Source organism: Leptinotarsa decemlineata, unplaced genomic scaffold, assembly GCF_025532065.1.
Source record: "Leptinotarsa decemlineata unplaced genomic scaffold, Ldec_3_MD MMD2_tig00000133_RagTag_RagTag, whole genome shotgun sequence".
In the NCBI taxonomy this organism is placed as follows: domain Eukaryota; kingdom Metazoa; phylum Arthropoda; class Insecta; order Coleoptera; family Chrysomelidae; genus Leptinotarsa; species Leptinotarsa decemlineata.
Window position 1 is genome coordinate 1492146 of NW_027412542.1, and position 21176 is coordinate 1513321.

The 21176-nt window shown below is 33.1% G+C and overlaps 2 protein-coding genes across 2 annotated transcripts; one reads left to right on the forward strand and one right to left on the reverse strand.

Moving 5' to 3' along the window:
• Window positions 1-1384: 1384 nt before the first annotated feature.
• Window positions 1385-6983, reverse strand: LOC111503487 (mucolipin-3). Its single transcript, XM_023157791.2, has one exon. It carries the CDS (start codon window positions 6814-6816, stop codon window positions 5029-5031), a length of 1788 nt encoding a protein of 595 aa, XP_023013559.1. The 5' UTR covers window positions 6817-6983; the 3' UTR covers window positions 1385-5028.
• A 3341-nt stretch (window positions 6984-10324) lies between these two features.
• On the forward strand, window positions 10325-20004 carry LOC111503491 (lipid droplet-regulating VLDL assembly factor AUP1). Its single transcript, XM_023157796.2, has 5 exons — window positions 10325-10574; window positions 10628-10916; window positions 12721-13137; window positions 15220-15403; window positions 16592-20004. Exons 1-5 carry the CDS (start codon window positions 10534-10536, stop codon window positions 16867-16869), a joined length of 1209 nt encoding a protein of 402 aa, XP_023013564.2. The 5' UTR covers window positions 10325-10533; the 3' UTR covers window positions 16870-20004.
• Window positions 20005-21176: the final 1172 nt, after the last annotated feature.

The window sequence follows — 21176 nt, forward strand, 5'->3', positions numbered from 1 at the left end:
CTCGGCGTCGTCTACATGCAACGAGCATTGGACGACCTCGAGCGCTGGTACCTCGATTTTAAGATCCGAGTAAACCCGGAAAAGACTCAGGCGACAACCATGGCAAGATTACTATCTTCTCTGGCCAGAAAAGTGAGAATCTCTGGAAGGGAGATTGACTGGCAAGCGCGGGTAAAGTACCTCGGCCTTTTAATAGACCGTAGGCTCACTTGGAACCCGCACATTATGTACGTCAAATCGAAGGTCGGATAGCCAGTCTGTACCCTCTGATCAATAGAAAGTCAAAAATGAGTTTAAAGAACAAAATTGCGATCTACAAGACGCTGTTCAAGCCTGTCATCATGTACGCTTCAGGCGTCTGGGGACAAGCGGCTCCGTCCAACATTTCCATTTTGGAAAGGTTGCAAAATAAGTTAATTAGGATGATTGTGAATGCTCCTTGGTTCGTGCGGAATGAAGCCATCCGCAGAGATTTACAGCTGCCTTCCATTCGGCAGTTCATTCAGTCGAGGAATGAGAGAGTTTTCGAAAAAACGGAAACTCATGAAAACCCGTTAGTTAGGGAAGCCACAGATTATGCTGTAGACGACCCCTCCCGATATAGAAGGCCCCGACACTCTGTCGAATGAGACCCTCATGTCCCCCGTTAAAGGATGAATAACTTTTTCATCCATCCCACCCCAGCCAGGTAGGGGTATCCCGTGAAGGGCGGCACTGATGTCTAAGGACTTCATGCCGTCATCTATCAGTTGTGTACCCATTGGCCCCTCTCAAGGCCAATAAACAGCCAAAAGGGTAGGGGAGCTGGTCTCCAAACCTGGACGAAATCAGGATGACTCGTCACGATTTTCAATTGTGGAATATCATTGACTTTATGTCGATGATGGTCACTATCTTGCACTGATGAGTGGCTAATAAGCCCGCAACCGGTCTTCAAGTGTGCCTGTTCCATAATTGAAGGCCGACTCTTTCAGTTGTATTGCCAATTGCATATATTAGCCAAGGGAGTAGTTGTTTTCTGATAGGTGTCAGTCCATTAAACCTACTGTGTAGGTATATAGAGACTGGCTTGAACGTATGAAGTTCAGTTGCTTTAGATTGTTTACTGCCAGTCTTCAAGCATAACCCACTTACTAATAAGAAAATCAAAATTTGATATTTAATCCCTTAGCAGATATTTACTATTTGGCGACATGAAATTCATTTTTATTCAGTGGCGAAAACATTGATAAAAAATGTTTTTGAAAACGCATATTACACCACTTATAGATCTCAGAAGAGAAAATAGAGTGTTTTTCAAAGTGAAAAAATGTATTGCCTATTATAATTTGATTCTGTCTGTCTAAGCTAATAGTAACAAGAAAAAGTGAAGAATAAAATACTGTTATTAAACATCAAATATATTTCAAACAATTTTTATTTACACATTTTGTTCCATTTTCAAAGTGCTGAAACTTTCAACTAAATGCAAGTAAATGAGTGAAATGTTAAATGTGTCTTATACTTGAACATAAACTGATCTACTTATTGAAAATATCAAACTACTGTACTGGTAAAAAAACGAATATCGGAATAGAACTTGAGATATTCACATATTTGAAACAACTTTTGCAGATTCCAGTTTTATCATATACATTTAAGTTCAGTTGTAGATTTCAATAAAAAATATAATTCATCCAATAGTGACACAAATATATCTTATCACAGATTCATCTCTTTCCAACCTATTGAAACTTATACTACTGGTTTTCTTTAATCATCTAGTTGCCTAGATCAGGCTTTTGCATGGTTGTTCTTGAAAAATATACTGTAAAATCTATGATTTTTCAAGAGCTTTGAAAAGTAGTTTCATTTTTTTCATTCTGCTTGGAACTAACATTAGCCTATTATCTCAAAACCATGTTGTCAAAACACAAAAATCACTATCAGAGTTATTGATGGTGATGGACTACTTTATTCGAAGTGAATATATGTGGGTCAAAGTATTTTATGGACTTGCTGGCCGTGGTATTCAGGATTGTAACCATGACGTTTCGTCTACGACTGCAGTAGACATTATCAAAGGCAATGAGACAACGGACAAAATGTTCTGTTTGCCATCAAAGCACCGCAGTCGTAGGCGAAACATTAGGTACAAAATGTGCAGACCACGGTCAGCAAACCGAAAAAAAAAAAGCATTGCCAGAGTTCTCAGCGGTCGTGAAAGTTTATACTCTCTCATCAATATATATTTGCTATGAATATTAGGTTCTGGATGTAGATATTATTGTATTTGATCACACTGTGAATTGAAATAGAAACAATGAAGATTATTATTTAGATTCAGTTCCTACACCTACTCTATCTGATCACTGTTGATTTCTTTTCTCTATATTTTTGATACTTTGTGCATTGTCTTGTTAATTGTTCCTAATGTTCATTTCTTCATTACAGTTTTTCAGCACTTCGAGGGGGGTATATTACAATATTTTACAGTACACATAGGTTATTGATAGACTTAGGCTCTGCCCATATCTGCGATCTTGTCTAAACAACAAAACGCAAATGTAGCCATAGCCTTAGTCTCTTCGTTGTTGATTTCTATACACAGGTATATATATACACACATATATTATATATTCGTATTTATACTTAGAATGTTTGGTAGTGTTTGTGTACAAATATATGACTGACAAAATATAAATTTGGGTTTCTGTTCACAATCACAACATATTTGTAAAATTTAAACCTTTGGGTGAAGAACGTTCTATAATTGAAAACCTTTTGCTTCAAACAGTTTCACCACTTCCCAGTGGTAAACCACAGTTTATGATCCCATTAATACCACTATTCCCATTGGTACTGTAAAAATTTATACTTGACCAAAATCAATCAGGTTGAAATAAAAATAATTGACAGTCTTTACGTAAGTCTTCTAGTCACATTTGTAAAAATACGTTCTCTTATATATTATGACAGTTTATATTTCATTGAGAAATATTTTTCAAGTTCTGCATATTTTGTTAACTAAATATAACGAAAATGAAAATAAGTTTTTTAATAAATGCTCAATAAGTGATATTGGAGCTTATGTGAACTGCAAATTTCATGAAATCTGTAACTTATAGCTCTTTTTACCAATACTTGATGGCAATTAGAATTGAACAAGTCTGAAGAAACTATTGTATAGTGAAACGTGTCACAGTTTTGTAAATTATTTAGTGAAAATCTCACAGTGTTAATCATCAATCGAATAGTTTTCTAATCTGTTTTTTTATATTATTCAGTATAATTAGAGAATAACTGAGGATTTCATAATTGATTAGCATTTCAACAAAAGTATGTTTATCTCGGGAAGAAATTATTTCAGATTAGAAAACTGGGTGGCCCCTTTTAATATAGACTGCTTATGAAAATGAGTTGAGATTTTGATAAAATTATCAATTGTTTGACTATCACCAAAAAATATCAATACTGACTCACTGCAAATTATAGTAGAATATTATAACTTTGAAAAGAGATTCCTAAATTGTTTTAAATAAACAAGAACCCACTTTATGTCTATTAAAGTAAATAAAAAATATGTGGTTGATGGAATGCAAATCTTTGTACTTTTGAAATTGTCAAATACTTGTTTTGGTGAAATATTGAGAAACTTGAAAGGATAACAGTCAATAACATTAAAATACAATGAAAGTGGAAAGCCAAAACGTGGCTCAAAATAAATTAAGAGTATGGTCCGAAAGTAACTGATATCTGAAATTTCAACAGTGGTTACCTGAAAAACCATTATTGCTATGTTCACTTTAAGAATCTGTTAATTACATGATTACAAACAAAGAAGTGGGAACCTTGTAATAAATCATATTGTGGAAATATGTATTTTTGAAAACAGTGCCATAAATCTACATTTTAAATTCTACAATCCATAGTTATAACTTAAAATTACATCAACAAATAATATAACCCTGAAAACACAGCAAAACTTGTTTTGCAATAAATGTTAAAATTGACTAGAGTTACATGCTCTGAAGATGAAAAAATTTAACTAAAACGCTTAAATAACGCTTTACAGTCAGATATTTTGTGATGCAAATCCTACTAGTGGAAATAAATGCTCATATGCTCATATTTGAACTAAAACTATGTCACATTGTTTTAAATGTTTCGGTAATTCGATACAGTTCATTCTTTGTTACCAATAAAAAATATATAAAGAGTAAATCAGATCATTTAAAAATATAAATCTCAAGAGTAACATAACTGACAGCATCCTATTATTGAAATAAATAATGAAACATCTCCATATAAAACATACAATTGCTAATTCTCATTTAGGACCGAATTACGATTACAAATATAGGAAATATTAATTTTCAAGCTATACCAACAAACTCAATTCATATTCAATACATATATGTGATCAAAATCACATTTCAATTGAAATTTTTCAATGAATTCACAGGTGGATAAGGACAGGATAACTGAAAAATCTCTCTGATCTAAAGTTGATCTTAGAGCTAACCGATTACATATTTCTCCTTGCTCCTGTAAATACCAAACACAGCAGATGCAGTGCCTTATGGAGCACTTGCGAGCGAAGCGAACTAATCAGCCGTACTGATATGTAATGAGCGAATACACCTAATAACAACTGTTTCAAGTTAAAGTTTACTTGGTAACACTACATTGTTGAAAAACTAATATCAATGATTTTTTGTTAATTCTGTGTTTACTAACAAGAATGAATTAGGCAATGGGAAAAACTCAAATAGTTCTAGAAAAAAATGTATATTCCTGATATGATGTTGTTTTTCATCATTGAATTGATTGATGTCCTTAATATATTTAATATATACAATTGACTAGGAATATATTTTTATCCTGTGTGAAATTTAATAGGTATTTGATATACCTACAGGGAATCTCCAAACTAATTTTTCATGAAATTCAATTATACTACTAGTAGTACCAATGGAAGGCTTTGTACAGAATTATAAACAAATTCGTGATCACCCAACTGAAAAGTTGTCCAAACTGAATTTTCAATCAGACTAAAATGCTGGATCCAGAGTTGGCCTGAAGGATGGAGGTAGTGGATAAAGAGGAGTAGGATCTAGGCATTTTTGTGCAGCAACACAAATCTTTCATTAAGCCACCTAAACTATCATCAGAGTTGCTTCGGAATATACCACTTGAAACCTCTTCAATATTTGTGTCACCAATGAAACATTCCAAGCGACTTTTCGGAAAACCTTCCTTATAGTAGAGCTTAATGGTATCATAAGCATCCATTATAACAGAGATGAAAAGACTCAAAATTATATAAATGTATAAACTTATGAATGTATACAAGTATATTCTGGAGAACCACCACAAAATGACGGATTTATTGGACATGATTGCAAATGTGGCAAACATGTCATCCCCATTTATGAGGGAAAATAGGCATTCTGAAGTGGTAGACAAAGACCTGAATTTCAAATGGTATGGTCCTAAGATAAGCCAGCCACAAAAAGTGAAACCAGCGTAAATCAACAAGGCACAAAGTAAAAATCGTGCTACTTGTGGCGCTGCCTTCTGAAGAGTTAATATAACAACATTGTAGGTTTTAAAAAAGCCCAAATATCTCAATACTCCAAACCATATCAACATATTACCTATACCAAGAAACATGCTGCACACATTCCATTGATCTGTAACAAACTCTTCTTTCTCAATCTGTTCTTTCACTGAAGACCCAATTATTATCAGCAGATCGTTTATAATTATCATAATGTACCACATATTCAAAAATTTCATTTTGTCATGGTCGCTCAATGACTCACCAAAGTGGGTCCGAAAAAATTTATCTGTTATGTTTTTCAGCTGCTGAGCACGCCAGACTGCTCTACTACATAACACAAATGAAATGATACAAATTATTATCACTAAGTAGTTCAGCAGACTCCTGAGGACAGTTTCTATTTCATCATCAGTAATGAACTGCACATCACCTTTGCACTTCAATCGAGTGGAATCAGCATCCAGAGACACTAGCATTTGCCCATCATGGTCTTCGTTATCAAAAACAATAGAAATGTCAAACCTGAAGCAGCTCGGAGGTGAAATTCTGCCAGCTGCTTTGAAATTAACGGTTTTAATGGGAAACATCAGTTGAGCTTTCACTAAAGCTGAAAAATTTATATCCAAATTATGTTTTGTCAAGAATTCTCTGGAATTCAGTAAATGTCCTTCAGTTTCAGACACGTTTAAACAGGTCTCAACTATCTCACTGTTGAAAATATAGGATTCATTGAAGCCAAAAATTATTCCTTCTTTGTACTGATGAAGGCATATAATCATGTCGGACATAGTGTTGTCTTCGTTAGCATAAGAATAAGGACCGATAGCCTTATCCAATTGAGCATATCCTGTGTAAGCATAGTCAATGGTCAAATAAAAATCTTCTTCCTTGTAGACAGCCAAAGGGCCAGCTGCGGGGGGATAAACATTTATTTCCCTCGTTGCATCCCATCCTCTGAGAAATAGATGTGAGAAGGCAATTCTGTTGTCCCCAGTGTAATTCACGTGTTTGTACTGGTGATAGGCGAACAAGCAGAGCTGTACGGTAACCAACACTATTTTGATTAGTTGGACTACAAATTTATAAGGAAACCTTTTTTTTGCTTCCCATTTTTCTATGGGATTCATAAAAAAAAACTGGAGCTTTCTTCGCATCTTTTCCTCGGTCAATAAAGGCTTCAAGGAATTTCTACATTGTCTATGATTGTCCATATTGCAAGTTTCTTCCTCGTAATTTTCTGTATTGTCATACTCCGGAGAAACACTTTCCATTTTAGTACTTGAAATTTACGTAACATATAAACAGTTTGCCATTGATAATCAATGTTTATCAAAAGTTAACTGTAGCCTTCGCACCAAATTCTGGTTTATCATTGTTATTGTTAGCACTATCAATGACAAAGGAATAGAAATGTAGGAATTGAAAACAAAGATATTTTTGGTTTGAAATTGGTAACATTGTGAAAAGACAATTGGCTCTTGACAAGAAAGAAATGTTAATTTCTATTTCCGTGATTACCGTGGTTATATTTCGGTTAGATAGTATTTTTTAGTTACTAAATTCTTCAGAAAAATCATCTATTGTTCTAACTATAATTATTTTACTTTTTTTTCTGGGTTATAATTATCAGTAAGGCTGGATTTTCACAGCTTACATATTTGCTGTATGTGTCCCATACCATGTAAATCACTGCTGTGTTTGCACTACTGGCAGTAGAGCGGGCTATCGTAGAAGTGAGATGAAATATCAATCCAATTTACAAATTCGAATTTAAAAGAGAATATTGTTATGAAAAAAACTTCATGAATCATATATTAAGCGGTTTTACGATGACAAATAACATAAAAAAAACGGATTTCGTTCCGTTGATTCTGTGATCACGTGGTATCAAATCCGCATTTGCCCGCTCAGCTCCAGATTTTTGAAATCGAACACATCTCTTATTGCATGCTGAAGTTTCTTTCAATTTTATTGTTGTTAGTTTTATTAGTTAGTTTTATTTTTGTCACGCTGTATAGTCCATAAGCACTTTGAAAATGAAATATATGCTGAAGAAAAAAGTAACTACGAGCCTAATGCAAGGTTCAAATAAACCACCAATATCGAATAATGGATGGATGGTGTTTCCTACGTGAATAAAATGGAAGGTAACTCATCTATGAATAATCTAATTTCATTTTGTTTTTTTATCATAGTTTCTCAAAATTCCATTCGCTTTTTGTACTTTCATAACGATGGTAATCTTTTCAAAACTTTCGAAACAGTTCTTTCTCTTTCTATGTTTTTGGCTTTTGCTTCCATTCAGGCGCATCGACCCATTTCCGAACAGTTTTGTCTTCAATTTATCGGCTTCAACAGCGACACATACTGTTATTTCTTTATTTTGACGGTCTTCATCAATCAGAATTTTGACACTTCCGGAAGTTCTGAACACATCTAATATCTGGAACTTTTTGATAATTCCACAAATGCTTGTCTGTGACAGAAGTGGCCTATTTTCAAATACAATAATAAATAGATTTATTGAATCTTGGATAAGTGAGTACCAAAATACCTCATTAAAATTTGTTTTTCCATCCATTGTGTATGTGAACATTTTAGATTTCGCAAGGAAGTATGGACTGACTTCTACCTAATACCCAACATATCAGTTGCTGGAGTTAAATAGTGCAGTAAGGGAAAAAGTGATAAAGTTGATATTCCGTAGCGAACAAATCTCTTATTTCAAACTGGTAGACAGCTATCGCGGACCCCATCAATGATGCATTGGGATTCGTTGGCACCGAATTTTTCCACATCTGTATTTCAGCAAATATCAGATCATGAGTTTTCATTTCATATGACGCACCTGTGGATTGTTCATTATTCATTTTCTATTGGAATTCTTATTACTTACCCACCTCTCTATCTCCCACTCGAATGTATCACTGATTTTTTGACAGTCATACAAAAATTTAAACGGTAAATCATCACAAGATGAACATTATTTATAAATATACGGGGATCATATCATAACTGAATATCGTCATCTAATGTCTCATAATTTACAATGTGGCATTCAGTGGTGGATTGCTGTTCTCAATTGTGAAGTATTCACGTAAAAATGGTTATCGATTTTTCAGCATTTCTTATGATTGACAACTTTGATGTTCGACATATAATGTGTTATCATGGTGAATGTAATTTAAAAACTTGAAATTTTACTGCGTTTAATGACATAAGTTTAGTGTTTTGTCCATATCACATCTATAAATCTATTGCACATGGAGTTAATATTGTTGATTATCTGACAATGAGTACTGAAACTAAAGACAATATACGCATTGCCAGTTGGCAGTGATACGTATTGTGTAAAAAATCTGTTTAAAATCTGTTTTTCCGTTAACCAGCTGTCGCACCCATACGAACGACAACTCTCAGAAGTCAAAACTTGTGCGAGCTAAGGACTAACAAGGTCTTACCTTTTTACGTGTGATTCCTAACACGGGTTGGACGATAGCAAGTGAAAATCGATCGTTCAGCCGGGGGGTTGAACCAGCGACCAACACGGTGGTCGATTTGAATAAGTGAACTAAGCACTCACGTCGAACCGACCGGCTACCGTAATATTTAAAATATTGAATTAACATTCTACAGGTTTACATGTGTTGAAATTTAAAGGTTTTCAATCACAATTACAGTAATGACTTGTCTATTTTATATTTTATGTCAAATATCAGTGTAACCAAACATAAAACATCTGAAACTGTTTGCCCCTATAACTTCCTTGTTTTTCCTTGTATGAAGTGGAATTAAATCAAATATTTCATGTTATAATGCTGGCTACAATTGCTGTTGAAGTTATTGGAAAGTGTAAAATTTAATGTAAAATTGTCATAATTCATTCTTTGTAACACTCCATCAAGTAGTGAGTTATGATCACAGAACTATAATATAGTTCTGTGGTTATGATAAATTCAATTTTCGCAAAATGACACTAGAATTCAATTTCTGACATGTCATTGAGTTGCCAACTGTACAACCAAATGCATTATATTTTGTCAAGTTGAATATGGAATATATTCTAGGTTTGTTTTGGTTCTAACATCCGAAACTGTTTGGAAACTGCGCAAGACGCGATGCGTACAAACAAAAAATCTCAAACAGTCCGAAATAGTCTCGGACTTTTGTTTAAACCAGAACGCTTTTGAGAAGACCACTGTGCCACTCGTATATATGAAGAGATGAAGACGAGAAAATACTATTGATCATGTCCATTTTGTTATGTAGCGTATCCTTATAGTCAGTTCAAATGTTATCTACTCTCAATCCCAAATAAATTTCCACATGAATGCGCATGAGCAACGGGAACAGTTCTCAACAGTTCAGCCTCGAGAGCAAGAACGATTCGGGACGGTTCAAAACAGTTTAGAATTATTTCGCGGTCGAAACCAGAACAGAGGATTCATCAGTCCGAAATTATCCTCAATAAACCAGAACGCTCTATATCAACTGCGCATGATCCTGACGTCCTAGAACCTGAATTTCGTTAAACCAGAAAAAACCTTCTAAAGTATAATTTTTTCTGACTCACGCGTATTCGTTGTAAACACCAAATAATTTTACCACCGTATACTTCTATCCGGTGATTTTACTCACTCCAATCTTTGCATCTCTTTGTATATATAATCCAACTTGAATAATCTTTTCGCTGTCCTGCAAACAAGGATGGATAATTAAGAACTCTCCTCTCTATTTTTCAGGGTCATAGAGCATAGGGAAAAGGGAAGGCGGATATCTCCATCTCGTCATGAAGAATTGTGACGTTTTTGACGTTTGTTGGTCTCAGCTTTTTGTTATTTTTGTAGAACGATAATTTAGAAGTAGTGATCATTTATTATTCTTCGAGTTTATATTAATAAATTTACTTTCACTGATACACTTTCTACTGAAGAACGAGGAACTGTTAACATAACCGTCAATTCAGTAATGTTATTTCTGCGGTAATCATGGCAAATATCGAAATAAAACACCTTTTGAGGATTAACAGGTGAGCTGAGTTTTGAAAAATTCACTCCGACTACTTACATTTGATTATTTTAGATTGCCGGAAAGTGATGCCAGCTTGATATTATTCCTCTTATACAGTCCTGTTGGATTATTTATTTTTATCTTAAGAGCCATTCTACTTCTAGGATTATTCATATTAGGGCAGGTTTTACCAGATACACCAGCATCTCAAAAAATCATCAACAAAATCGCTTGCTTATCCTTGGGTATATCTGTTTCTATAGAAAACCCCAGGAAGAAGGATAATGTTGATGTATATATTAGCAACAGTCTTTCCATATTTGATCAATTAGCCGTATGTAGTGCAACTGGATCAGTTTCAGTAAGTATGATATTGTATAAGTGGACTGAAAACATGACATGGGCGATGTTTTGTAATCTGATTTTTCAAAATTTAGGTGTAATGTATTTTTCATCTACTTTCTCTTCCAAATGTAATATAGCATAGTCATGATTGAATCATCACTCCTCTATCAAAGGTTGGTTTGCATATGAAGGATGGTTAACATATGTTGAATTGGGCTTCTAATTCAAAAACCTATTATGGCCATTTATTTTTTTTGGGAAATTTCACCCACTTGACCAATATAAAGTTTGGGACAAGAACGACAAGTCAACTTAGTGAATCTTAATATATCCTACATTTAAGTTTTTATTGTTGTAAATACTTCATTTATTTGTATGCTATGTTCAAGTCTTTCTGTTTTTAAAGGCAAGCAATACTATTGGAGGGTTAACCAAAACCTACGGTGCTTACCCTCGTTTCTGAAGTTGGATAAACCCAGTTCATAGCTTATTTTCGTAGTTTTTGTAATATCTATTTCATAACTCTAAAGAAGTACTGTAAAGAAGTAAAAACTTTATGTTGGTCAAACAGGGAGAATTTTTTTCAACAGAATTAACTAGTATAGAAGTTGTTTTTTGAATGAGAATAACCCAACATTTGCAAATCATCTTTTTGTAGAAAGGGATGAGTTCAAAAATGGAATATTTGTAAACTAAATTTCATAGATCCTCTTTCACCAAATACATGATCATTTAATTTGGATGCAAACTGGACCTAGGCACTTTCTAGACATTACTCAAGTCTATTTCAATTATTTAATTGTAAAAATGACCTTGTCTTCTAAAACAATATTTTCAGTTTGGAAAGTAAAGGTTGTGGCTTTCTTTTTCTCCAGGAAGCAATCAATTTCAAGAAAGTGATTCAATACAAAGATGTGTAGTAGATCATGCAAAGGAGTTACTTTCAGACACAAACTGAAAAACAAAACCCTCAAAACAGCTACTTTCTGAAAATATGAAAAATGTTGTCATGTAAACCTATAACACATTATTTTAATAAAAAAACTCTGCAGAACTATTTAGATCACATTTTGCAATTTTCATAAGTACAGTTGCCTCAACGAAAGAATACACATGTCGGTTACAGTTGATGGTGTATTACTATTATTTGACAGATTACACTGTCTACATGTTGTTTATTGATAAGTTTTTACGGTTTCAATTTTACACTATACAAATAGTTATATTCACAACCAATAAACTGTGGGCAATCCATATTTCACATTAAGTTTGACGATAGTTGTGTCACGAAGTGTTCTGGCGATGCATTGAATTTATTGGAGCCTCTGGAGACACCCTACATTTTGTTTTATGAGAGAGAGGACATTGTTAGATCAAGATCTTCAGATGATGTGGTGCTGCAGGTTTTTCCGGGTTTTCCTGCAGCTGAAAAAGCAAATGCGCCACTGGAATCAATGAAGTCGCCCCGGAGCGCCAATTAATTTTTATTGTTGTATTTATTTTATTTTTAATGTCATAAATGTTGAATATTTTATATTGTACTCATAAATTTTAACTTCAAATTGGATTCTAGTCATATCCCTGAATATGCTACCTTAAATAGCAAAATGCATGTCAAAAGACAGTATTTTTTTCTGGTGTGGAAAAGTGATTTAATAAATTCAAATTGACTTTTTAAGTAGGAGTTCATGGGGATGGAAGGGGATGGGTTTGGAGATTTATTATTCTCTTTTATTCTTACTACTAACTTTTGAATTAGACTCGTAGTAATATACTGTTTGTTAGCACACATTTAACATATTTGTATTTTTTTATTTTAGCCCAGTGCCAGAACTTCCCTCGAAAAGGTGATGTGTTTAAGCACTTACTGCTTTGGTAATGTAACAAATTCGGACAACTTCAAAAATAGTGTAAGTCAGTTCATGGCTGAGAAAAAAACACCTTTGTATTTTGCTCCTGAAGGGAGAGCAACCAATGGAAAGGCTTTGCTCAAATTCAAGACTTATGCTTTTGAAGTTTCTTCCAAAATTCAGCCAATTTGTATAACTATTGAGAGGTCACTTTTGGACATATCTGTGACAACGCTTGGATCTTCATATTTTAGTGATTTGTTTTATTTCATGTTTTGTCCTCTCACAATTTACAAATTGAAGTTTCTGCCATCATTAGAAAGGAAAAGTACATCTAATTCAGATTTTGCAGAAATTGTAAGGAGGGAAATTGCTACTAACCTAAAGGTAACTATCAGGTTTTGCATAAAGAATGATTATAGTAACTATTAGGTACTTACTTTTCCATAAGAATATTATACATTCATAGGGTATAGAAAGTATATTGTTCTACAACCATACATGAAAATATAGTTTCTATTGGTACTATTATATTAGTAAACATCAACTTCTTTTCTAGTGACAAAAATCCCATTTAGTTAAGTTTGCAATTAGTTACAAAAGTAAGTGGTATGTACAAAAATTATCTTTCTTTTCTATCATATTAGCAATGTCTTCTAGTCATTTCTTTACTTCATGAAACAAAAAAATAACGTAATTTTGTCCCTTATCAATCGTTTGTGTTTATAACAATAATGAAAGAACTGCAAGAATATTCACCATAAATATATCAGTGAAGTTAGTGCATGAGAGATGAAACAAGACATTTATTATAATAAGTAATATAATGGATGAAGTCTCAGTAACGTATGATTGTTACTGAGACTTCAAGATATAATCTTTGACCTCGCAGTCAACACACATACCACTGATTATGTCTGCTGCAGTAGCAGATGAAATGTTTAGTACTCTAGATTCCAGTAGATCACAGCCTATTAACCCGATTTTTTTTTCTCTTTAATTGTGACGCCAGCCATGAAAGCCTATGTTATTATATTACAAGTCATAGGCTTTAGAGAACTTTAAGAATAACCCTAAAGTATTTCTTTATTTTCAAATGACTCGGTAATTTTTCCAGTGAAATGAATTATATCTGTTTCAGTTGATCTTACTTTCATATAACCATATTGGGTTGAGTTAAGGAATTACACTGTTTCATGAAATTCATTGATTTTTTAGTAATTCATAACCCCCTCTTTATATATTGGTGTCATGAGAGCTATTGATTTGAAAATTTCCATGTTCGAAAGAGTTATTCATTATGGGTAGCATCAATTGTGGAAAACTATGCATGTTTTCATCAGACTTACTAGTATTCCATCAACACTACATGTGTTTGTTTTTAATTTTTTACCCAAACTATCTTCTCTTTCAATGGCTGGCAAAATTTACATTTATTGTCAAGTATTTGAAATGCTACATTTTATGTGGAAATCTAAGTCATTCATTTGTGTGTGGAAAGATCTACCTCACACATTAATCCTTAAAAATATTGTTGACATCCAAACAGATTTAGAAGAACTTGGTTCGGTTTTTGGTTGGCCAATTTTATAATAATATTTATTCAAGTTGATTATTTGGATTTTTTTACATTTTTACTTACACGTGGACTATTCAAAAATTAAGGTGAATTTTCAAATTTCGCGGGTTGCATACATTCAATTAGCGATTTTTATATTTTTTATGTTGATACACTCATCTCGAACGAATGTTCACAGTTTCCTCTGTTTGTTGGTGAGAGGCATAAAAATTATAGACAAAATGTAAAATAATAAAAATAAAATCATATACCGGTAGATGTAAAATAGTTACATTCTAAATTATAAATATTTGTTCAAGTCAGATCTTAGTATTTGAAGTAAGTTTTTGTGTCTGAAGACCTCATTTCATTATAAGATTTTAGAGTTTCAACTAGCATATTCAGAATTACCTCTGACTTTCTCAAATTTCACTTGTTTTCATAAATACTAGAAAATTTGAGGATGTTTTTTATAATTCAAATGTATCCAAAGAACACAGGACACGATTTTTTCTCTTTTGAAATATAAAAGGTCTTTCTCTATATCTATGCTAATTTTCAGTGATTATGTCAGAGACTAATATGCTAATGCGTAAAAATACATTTTTAGTAAAACTTGGCTAAGTTGGGAAGACTTGTGATTGGGCGGTTATTTCCAAATGTATTGCCGTCAATTGAGAACTGGGAATTTTTTAATAGTTCCTAATTGTTTAAAAAATATACGGATTTTCAAGAGCTAATTTTGGTATTATTCAAACATAATGTAGATGTTTATTCAGCTAGGAGACTAAAATTCGAAATTTCAATTTCACGGAGAGAAACTTTGCTGCAATGGTAATTTAGATTACAGCCTCGATATTAATTGGAAATACATTATTATCATTGTTTTCATTATGTTTCCTCACTTTTAGATTGAAATGACTGACTATACATCAAACGACTTGATAGAATGGGAAAAGAGGAAATTAGCTGAGGATCAACAGAGAGCTCAACGTAATGCCAATAGGCCAGTGATTCCAGAGATACAGCGAATGTCATATCAGGTCAAAGAAGTTTTGCCACACGTTCCATACCATGTCATTTATAATGATTTATGTAAGTCTTATCTTAATATGTATAAATGTTTAATCACTATAAATAGAAGGAGTTTTAGAAAAAATGTCAAGGTTATATAAAGTCTCCTTAGAGGGGTAAGAGAGGTTTGACACTGTGTGCCTAGATGTTGAAGAGTACACAGTCTTGAAAGGGTTAGTCTAACTTAGTACGGCATTCCCTTGCAAACATACCATCAAAAAATTTTAAGATATCCAATTCGTTGATATTGATTGAACTTGAGCTTTGTCATTGGCTGGTACTATACATGTACGAATTAATTACTTGTCATGTGTCAACCTCAAAGTTTGATATTTTCACATATTATATATCATTTATGATGTAAATTATTTATGTTTGTCTTTAACTTCCTGAGGTTGGTCTCTACACGTATATATGTTGTGTCCACATCTTAATCATTATTCAAATTACTCGGGTTGAAACATATGGACCAATTAAAGACAAGATGATAGTTCAAAATCTTGTGTAGAAATCTGATGTCTGCATAAACTGTACGAGTACTCAGTTTCACTATTTCTGTTATAGTGAAAACTTCTCTCGGCGTGTTTTAAGTTCGATTTATAAGCTAGATATCTTAGAAATTTGTCATGAGTTATTTCTATTTTGTTTATGTGGATTTCATATGTTGGCGACCACACAGATGGGCAAGCCTATGAGGCCGCAGTGTTTTCCGAAGACTTCAAAGAAATTTGTAAGTCAGACGGCTCCCAAGTAGTAGAAAATAAACATAAGCATGTAGTTCTACCATATTGAGTTTCTATAAACAATTGCCAAACGAATATAAATCAATTATTTCAATAAGTGTTAAAAACCGACTAAAATATAAATAATACTCAATTCTGAGATTTTCACTAGTGTTTTTTGGAAATGTTATGGATTTTTGCTGAGTATCAACTAAACCCATCAGATGAACGGATAAAAAACAATCAGAATTGAATGTAGATTGGTTATATTCAGTTATGTTTTTTCACTTTGAAACCTTTTTTGGCAAAGATATGCTTGAAGATATTGTTTGGCGTTTAAAATTTTTTTTCTGTACCTCATACTTTTCTAAGATAATGGATGATGAGTACAAATTTCTAATAAGACATCAAATAATAGGTTTTAAATCATCATAATCCAATTTGTTTTGAATGTAATTCAAAAGATAATTGATTATTGGAATTTCAGGTGTAACAAGAAATGTAGACAGTACAATCACCAATATTTTGGAGGGTCGCCTTCACTTCACACCTGAACAAACTTCTGTTCCTAATGCTCATCAATCGTCCCAGCCATCACCGACTGTATTGAGTCACGGCCATAAAGCCTTCTCAACAAAGGCTGCCTCTTCGTTTCCTAAGTCAGCAATCGAAAGAAGCAAATCGTTTCAAGAGCGCAAAGAGCAACTTATTGCCAACGCTCGAAAACGGTTCATCAAAAAGCATAATCTTGATATACCTGTATGATTTTATTCGGATTGAGTTACGGTGCCAAAACAATGTTGTCAAAAATTTGCCCTACTCTTCTGCACGTTTTAATATTTCTTCAAGTACATATATTTAAGTTTGTATATATATTCAGCGTTATTTATTTCATACTTGAATAAAATTACACTCGAGGTAAATATTTTTTCCATTGCATATCATGAAGGTTATATTCCTGTCTAGGGTTATCATTTGTATTGATTGTAATTGACCAAGGTGTTCAAACTTTGGGGTTGAATGAGAAATTCTTGGGATCATTTTTTGTAGAAATCATATTTTTATGTAGCAACATTTAATTTTGATTTCAAATTTTTGACTTGAATATATTGCGACTTCCTGAAATTTTAATGTCCCTGGGTGGTTAGTAGTAAGCATTCAGTCTTTTGAAAAAAATAGTTCTGGGATACTTTTCATGTTATTGTTATTACAAAAAATTCATTATGTTCTATTGTAGTAATTGTGGTGCTGAATTGAAAGTAATTTTTTCTCCTTTTGATGCAGAGATGCTTTTCCTGTTTTTATTTCATGAATGAAAATGATACTTTGGTATGAAAATGATTTATGAGTATGTAACCATCCTAATGAGTTCTCACATCCCTTATTGGAGTGAGTCTTGGACAAGGTGGAATTATTTACATTGCACAATTTTGCATTTTTTCTTAATGCAAAGATAACTTTTATTATAACAACTTTTTGTGTAATACAAATCATGAAATTATAAAAACAACAAAAATCTATTGGCGCTCCGGGGTGATTTTATTGATTCCAGTGGCGCAACCGTTTCAGCTGCAGGAAAACCTGGAAAAACCTGCAGCACCACATCATCTGAAGATCTTGATCTGTCAATGTTCTCTCTTTCATAAAACACAATGTAGGATGTCTCCAGAGGCTCCAAAAAAGTCAACACATCGCCAGAACACTTCATGACAGGACTGGAACACAGTCCATTTCGTCTTTGACCAAGGCGTAATAATGACCGGATTTAACGCCAGAACCACAGTGAACAATGACTGCATGAAGATTATGATAATGGTCTGCTAGATTGAAGTGATCATCTATTTTGAACCTTCGTAAGAGTTTGGTGCTTCCGTCAGAGGCTGAGTCATGTTTGAAGATCATCAGTGTTATTATTAAATTGACTGGTGCCTCAGCAATACTTGTTTTCTTATAACAGTCAGTTAGTTCAGCGCATGTTTGACATGTTTTCGAATGATTTAACAATGAACTTTGCACGGACTGGTTGTTAGTCATATTAGGAAACGCTAGTTGAAGTTCCAAAAATTCACATACGTTTTTGCTACCTCTTGAACATTTACTACAAAGTAAACAGGTGAGGATTTTTCCAGCAAAAGATCTACAAAGACAAGACGAGATAGACTGTACGAAATGATTCAATCCAGCAAATGTAAAATTATGATAGAACTGACCAATACTTAAGTAATATGACGCCCAAGAATGCTATCATATAGTGAAATGTGTATCTTGGTTTTGCAAACTTTTGGAAATTTCACATTAAAGTGTGTTTTTTGAATTCGTTGAAATGTAAAACTGTAGAACGAGTAAAATGGGGGTAATATAATAGTGTTATGAATTATAGTTTTTAAATTATGAATGGACTGGCCGGTTACTTAATGAAAATTATTAACACATCTGTCAATAAATTGATGGATGTAGTCGTTACTACGTGGTAGGGGATCATCATGAAATTTGAGAAATGAAACTTCCTATGTTTTTATACCACTTGTATTTGTAACTAAGGTTACTGCAGTTTCGTCCTTCAAGGACATTTTCAAAGAATACAATAAACTGAAATGATTACATTGTTAATGATTTCAGCACAAAAAGTTCCTTTGTTATTTTCATATCATTTAGGATGGTGTTGGTAAGCCAACAAATGAACTCCGTCAATTTTGGTTTTTTGTGAATATCTCAAAAACGGCTATTGGTAATGGAGATCTGATAAAAATAAATTTTTATTGTCTCTCCAAATGATCAACTTTTATATAATTTAATCAACCTTGCAACAGAAGGATCAAGATTCAAAAACAAACCTGTAAGGACGAATATTTGTTGTGAACTGTAACATTATGGGATTGCTAATTGAAATTTTACTTGTTTGCTTGAAGATAGCCACTCAACCATTGTATGTATGATATTCATTAAGTATTGATATTTTATTTGGTGAAAGCAAATCACAATGAATTTTTTATCCATGATAATAATTATAAAATTTTTACACCATGGATTTTATTGAAGACGCGACTCACTATAAAGTGGCTTCATCAATGGGCCTCCAGTCCAGTGTGAAAATTGTATAATTGTTATCATGGATAGTGCATTAATTTTCTAGGAACGGGTCAGTGTATTCTTTAAAATTCCAAGTAAAATAACCTGTTTTTTGTAATAAAAAGTACCATATCAACGATTTAAAATCAAAATGATACAGTACCATTTTTGCAAGAATTCCCCAAAGAATTATTTATTCAACCTTGCTGTATGAACACCCTGTGGCATAATAGTCTTTGGTGCCCTAACTCTTCAAACTCAATTAGATCCTTTTCTTATGATACAGTTTGAAGTTAACTGATTGGCTAGAATGGAATGCTTTTTTTATTGAAAAATGTGAAATTTCCATTAAATGGTGATGGAGTAAGTATTCACTTGAATAAGAAAAAACTTCGATTCAAAAGTTTTTCAAACTGAAAATCAACAAAAGTAAATTTTTAATTTTTCCAGGTTTATATTCGAGAATACATTTTTTTAATCGTTTTTAATATTGACATAGTCTTCTAATTTAGGTGAACACTTACCTATGATGAACATTATACTGTTTGAAGAAAAGAGAAATTAAACTTTCTATGTTTTTTACCACTATTATGTTACTGCATTAACAAAAGTGGTAAAAATCATAGAAAGTTTCGTTTCTCTTTTCTTTATGATGATTTCCTACCACGTAGTAATGGCTTCATCCATCAATTTATTATACTGTTTATTACTGAAACTTATTTACAGACTATACAAAGAGTATTGAACAAATGAGTTATTTTATTTTTATATCATTGTTATTTCATTCAGGATTACTTTATTTCACTTACAAAATAAAATCTTTATTGTTAATTTCCATTTTATTTATTCATATTACCATTACCGTGTTAGGAATCACACGCTAAAAGGTAAAACCTCGTTAGTCCTTAGCTCGCAGAAGTTTCTCAACTTTTGAGAGTTGTCGTTCGTATGGGGTCGGCAGCTGATTAACTGAAAAAAAGATTTTAAACATATTTTTTTTTAACAGATATCATCTAAAGGAACAATTCGTTCACTTACCTACACAGTAGGTTTGTGTGCTGACACCTATGAGAGAACAGCTCCCCTGGCTAATACCATAAAGAGTGTTGGATTACTTTGTTTTTAAGACACAAACACTACAGGAAAATCCTTGAGGCGCTCTAAGAGATTAAATCCATTTGGAAAAACGTTCTCAGGAAGTTTATTCAACATAAACACAGTTCTCCAAATGAAATAGTTCTTAAACAATGAAGTTTGAGTGAACCCCAAAATGATTAGCAGCCACAGTCCATCGCATATTTCTGATTTGTACCACTACTGTACCGCTCTTGGTGGAATCAAATATGCCATGTCCCTTGAACACTTCCCGTGAAAGTATCTATAGAAGAGAGACAAATCCCAACCTTTCTTATTCGACAGGTGTCAGTACAAGTGTCGCAGAAGAAATTCCTGCATATGCTTTTGGTTATACAATTGCCAGAATAGATTTTTAATTATTGGGACAGACACACTTACAGAGAGGTTTTGGGCTATTTGGCCTTTCGTCAGTGCAATGTAGTGTCCTACATAAACACGATGTTAATGATTTTCCTTAATTAAAAATCAGCGAACTCAAACCGTCCATAAGAAATACTGTACTACACGAAAGTCAAAACGGGCGTCTGCAGTCAACTTGCTGTTGATCTCCGCCGAGTGGTCATATATATATATATATATATATATATATATATATATATATATATATATATATATATATATATATATATATATATATATATATATATATATATATATATATGAAAGAGTTACGATGCAAAATTTCACTCACATGGAACACTATTGCAGTCGCGTTCCAGAACCCAAGCCGCCCATAAGAAATAGTGTACTACACGTACACGGGCGTTCACAAAAGTCGAAACGGGCGTCTGCAGTCAAATTGCTGCTGATCTCCGCCGAGATGTCATCGCGTCATCCGCCGTACACTAACCACAAACTTGCAGTCG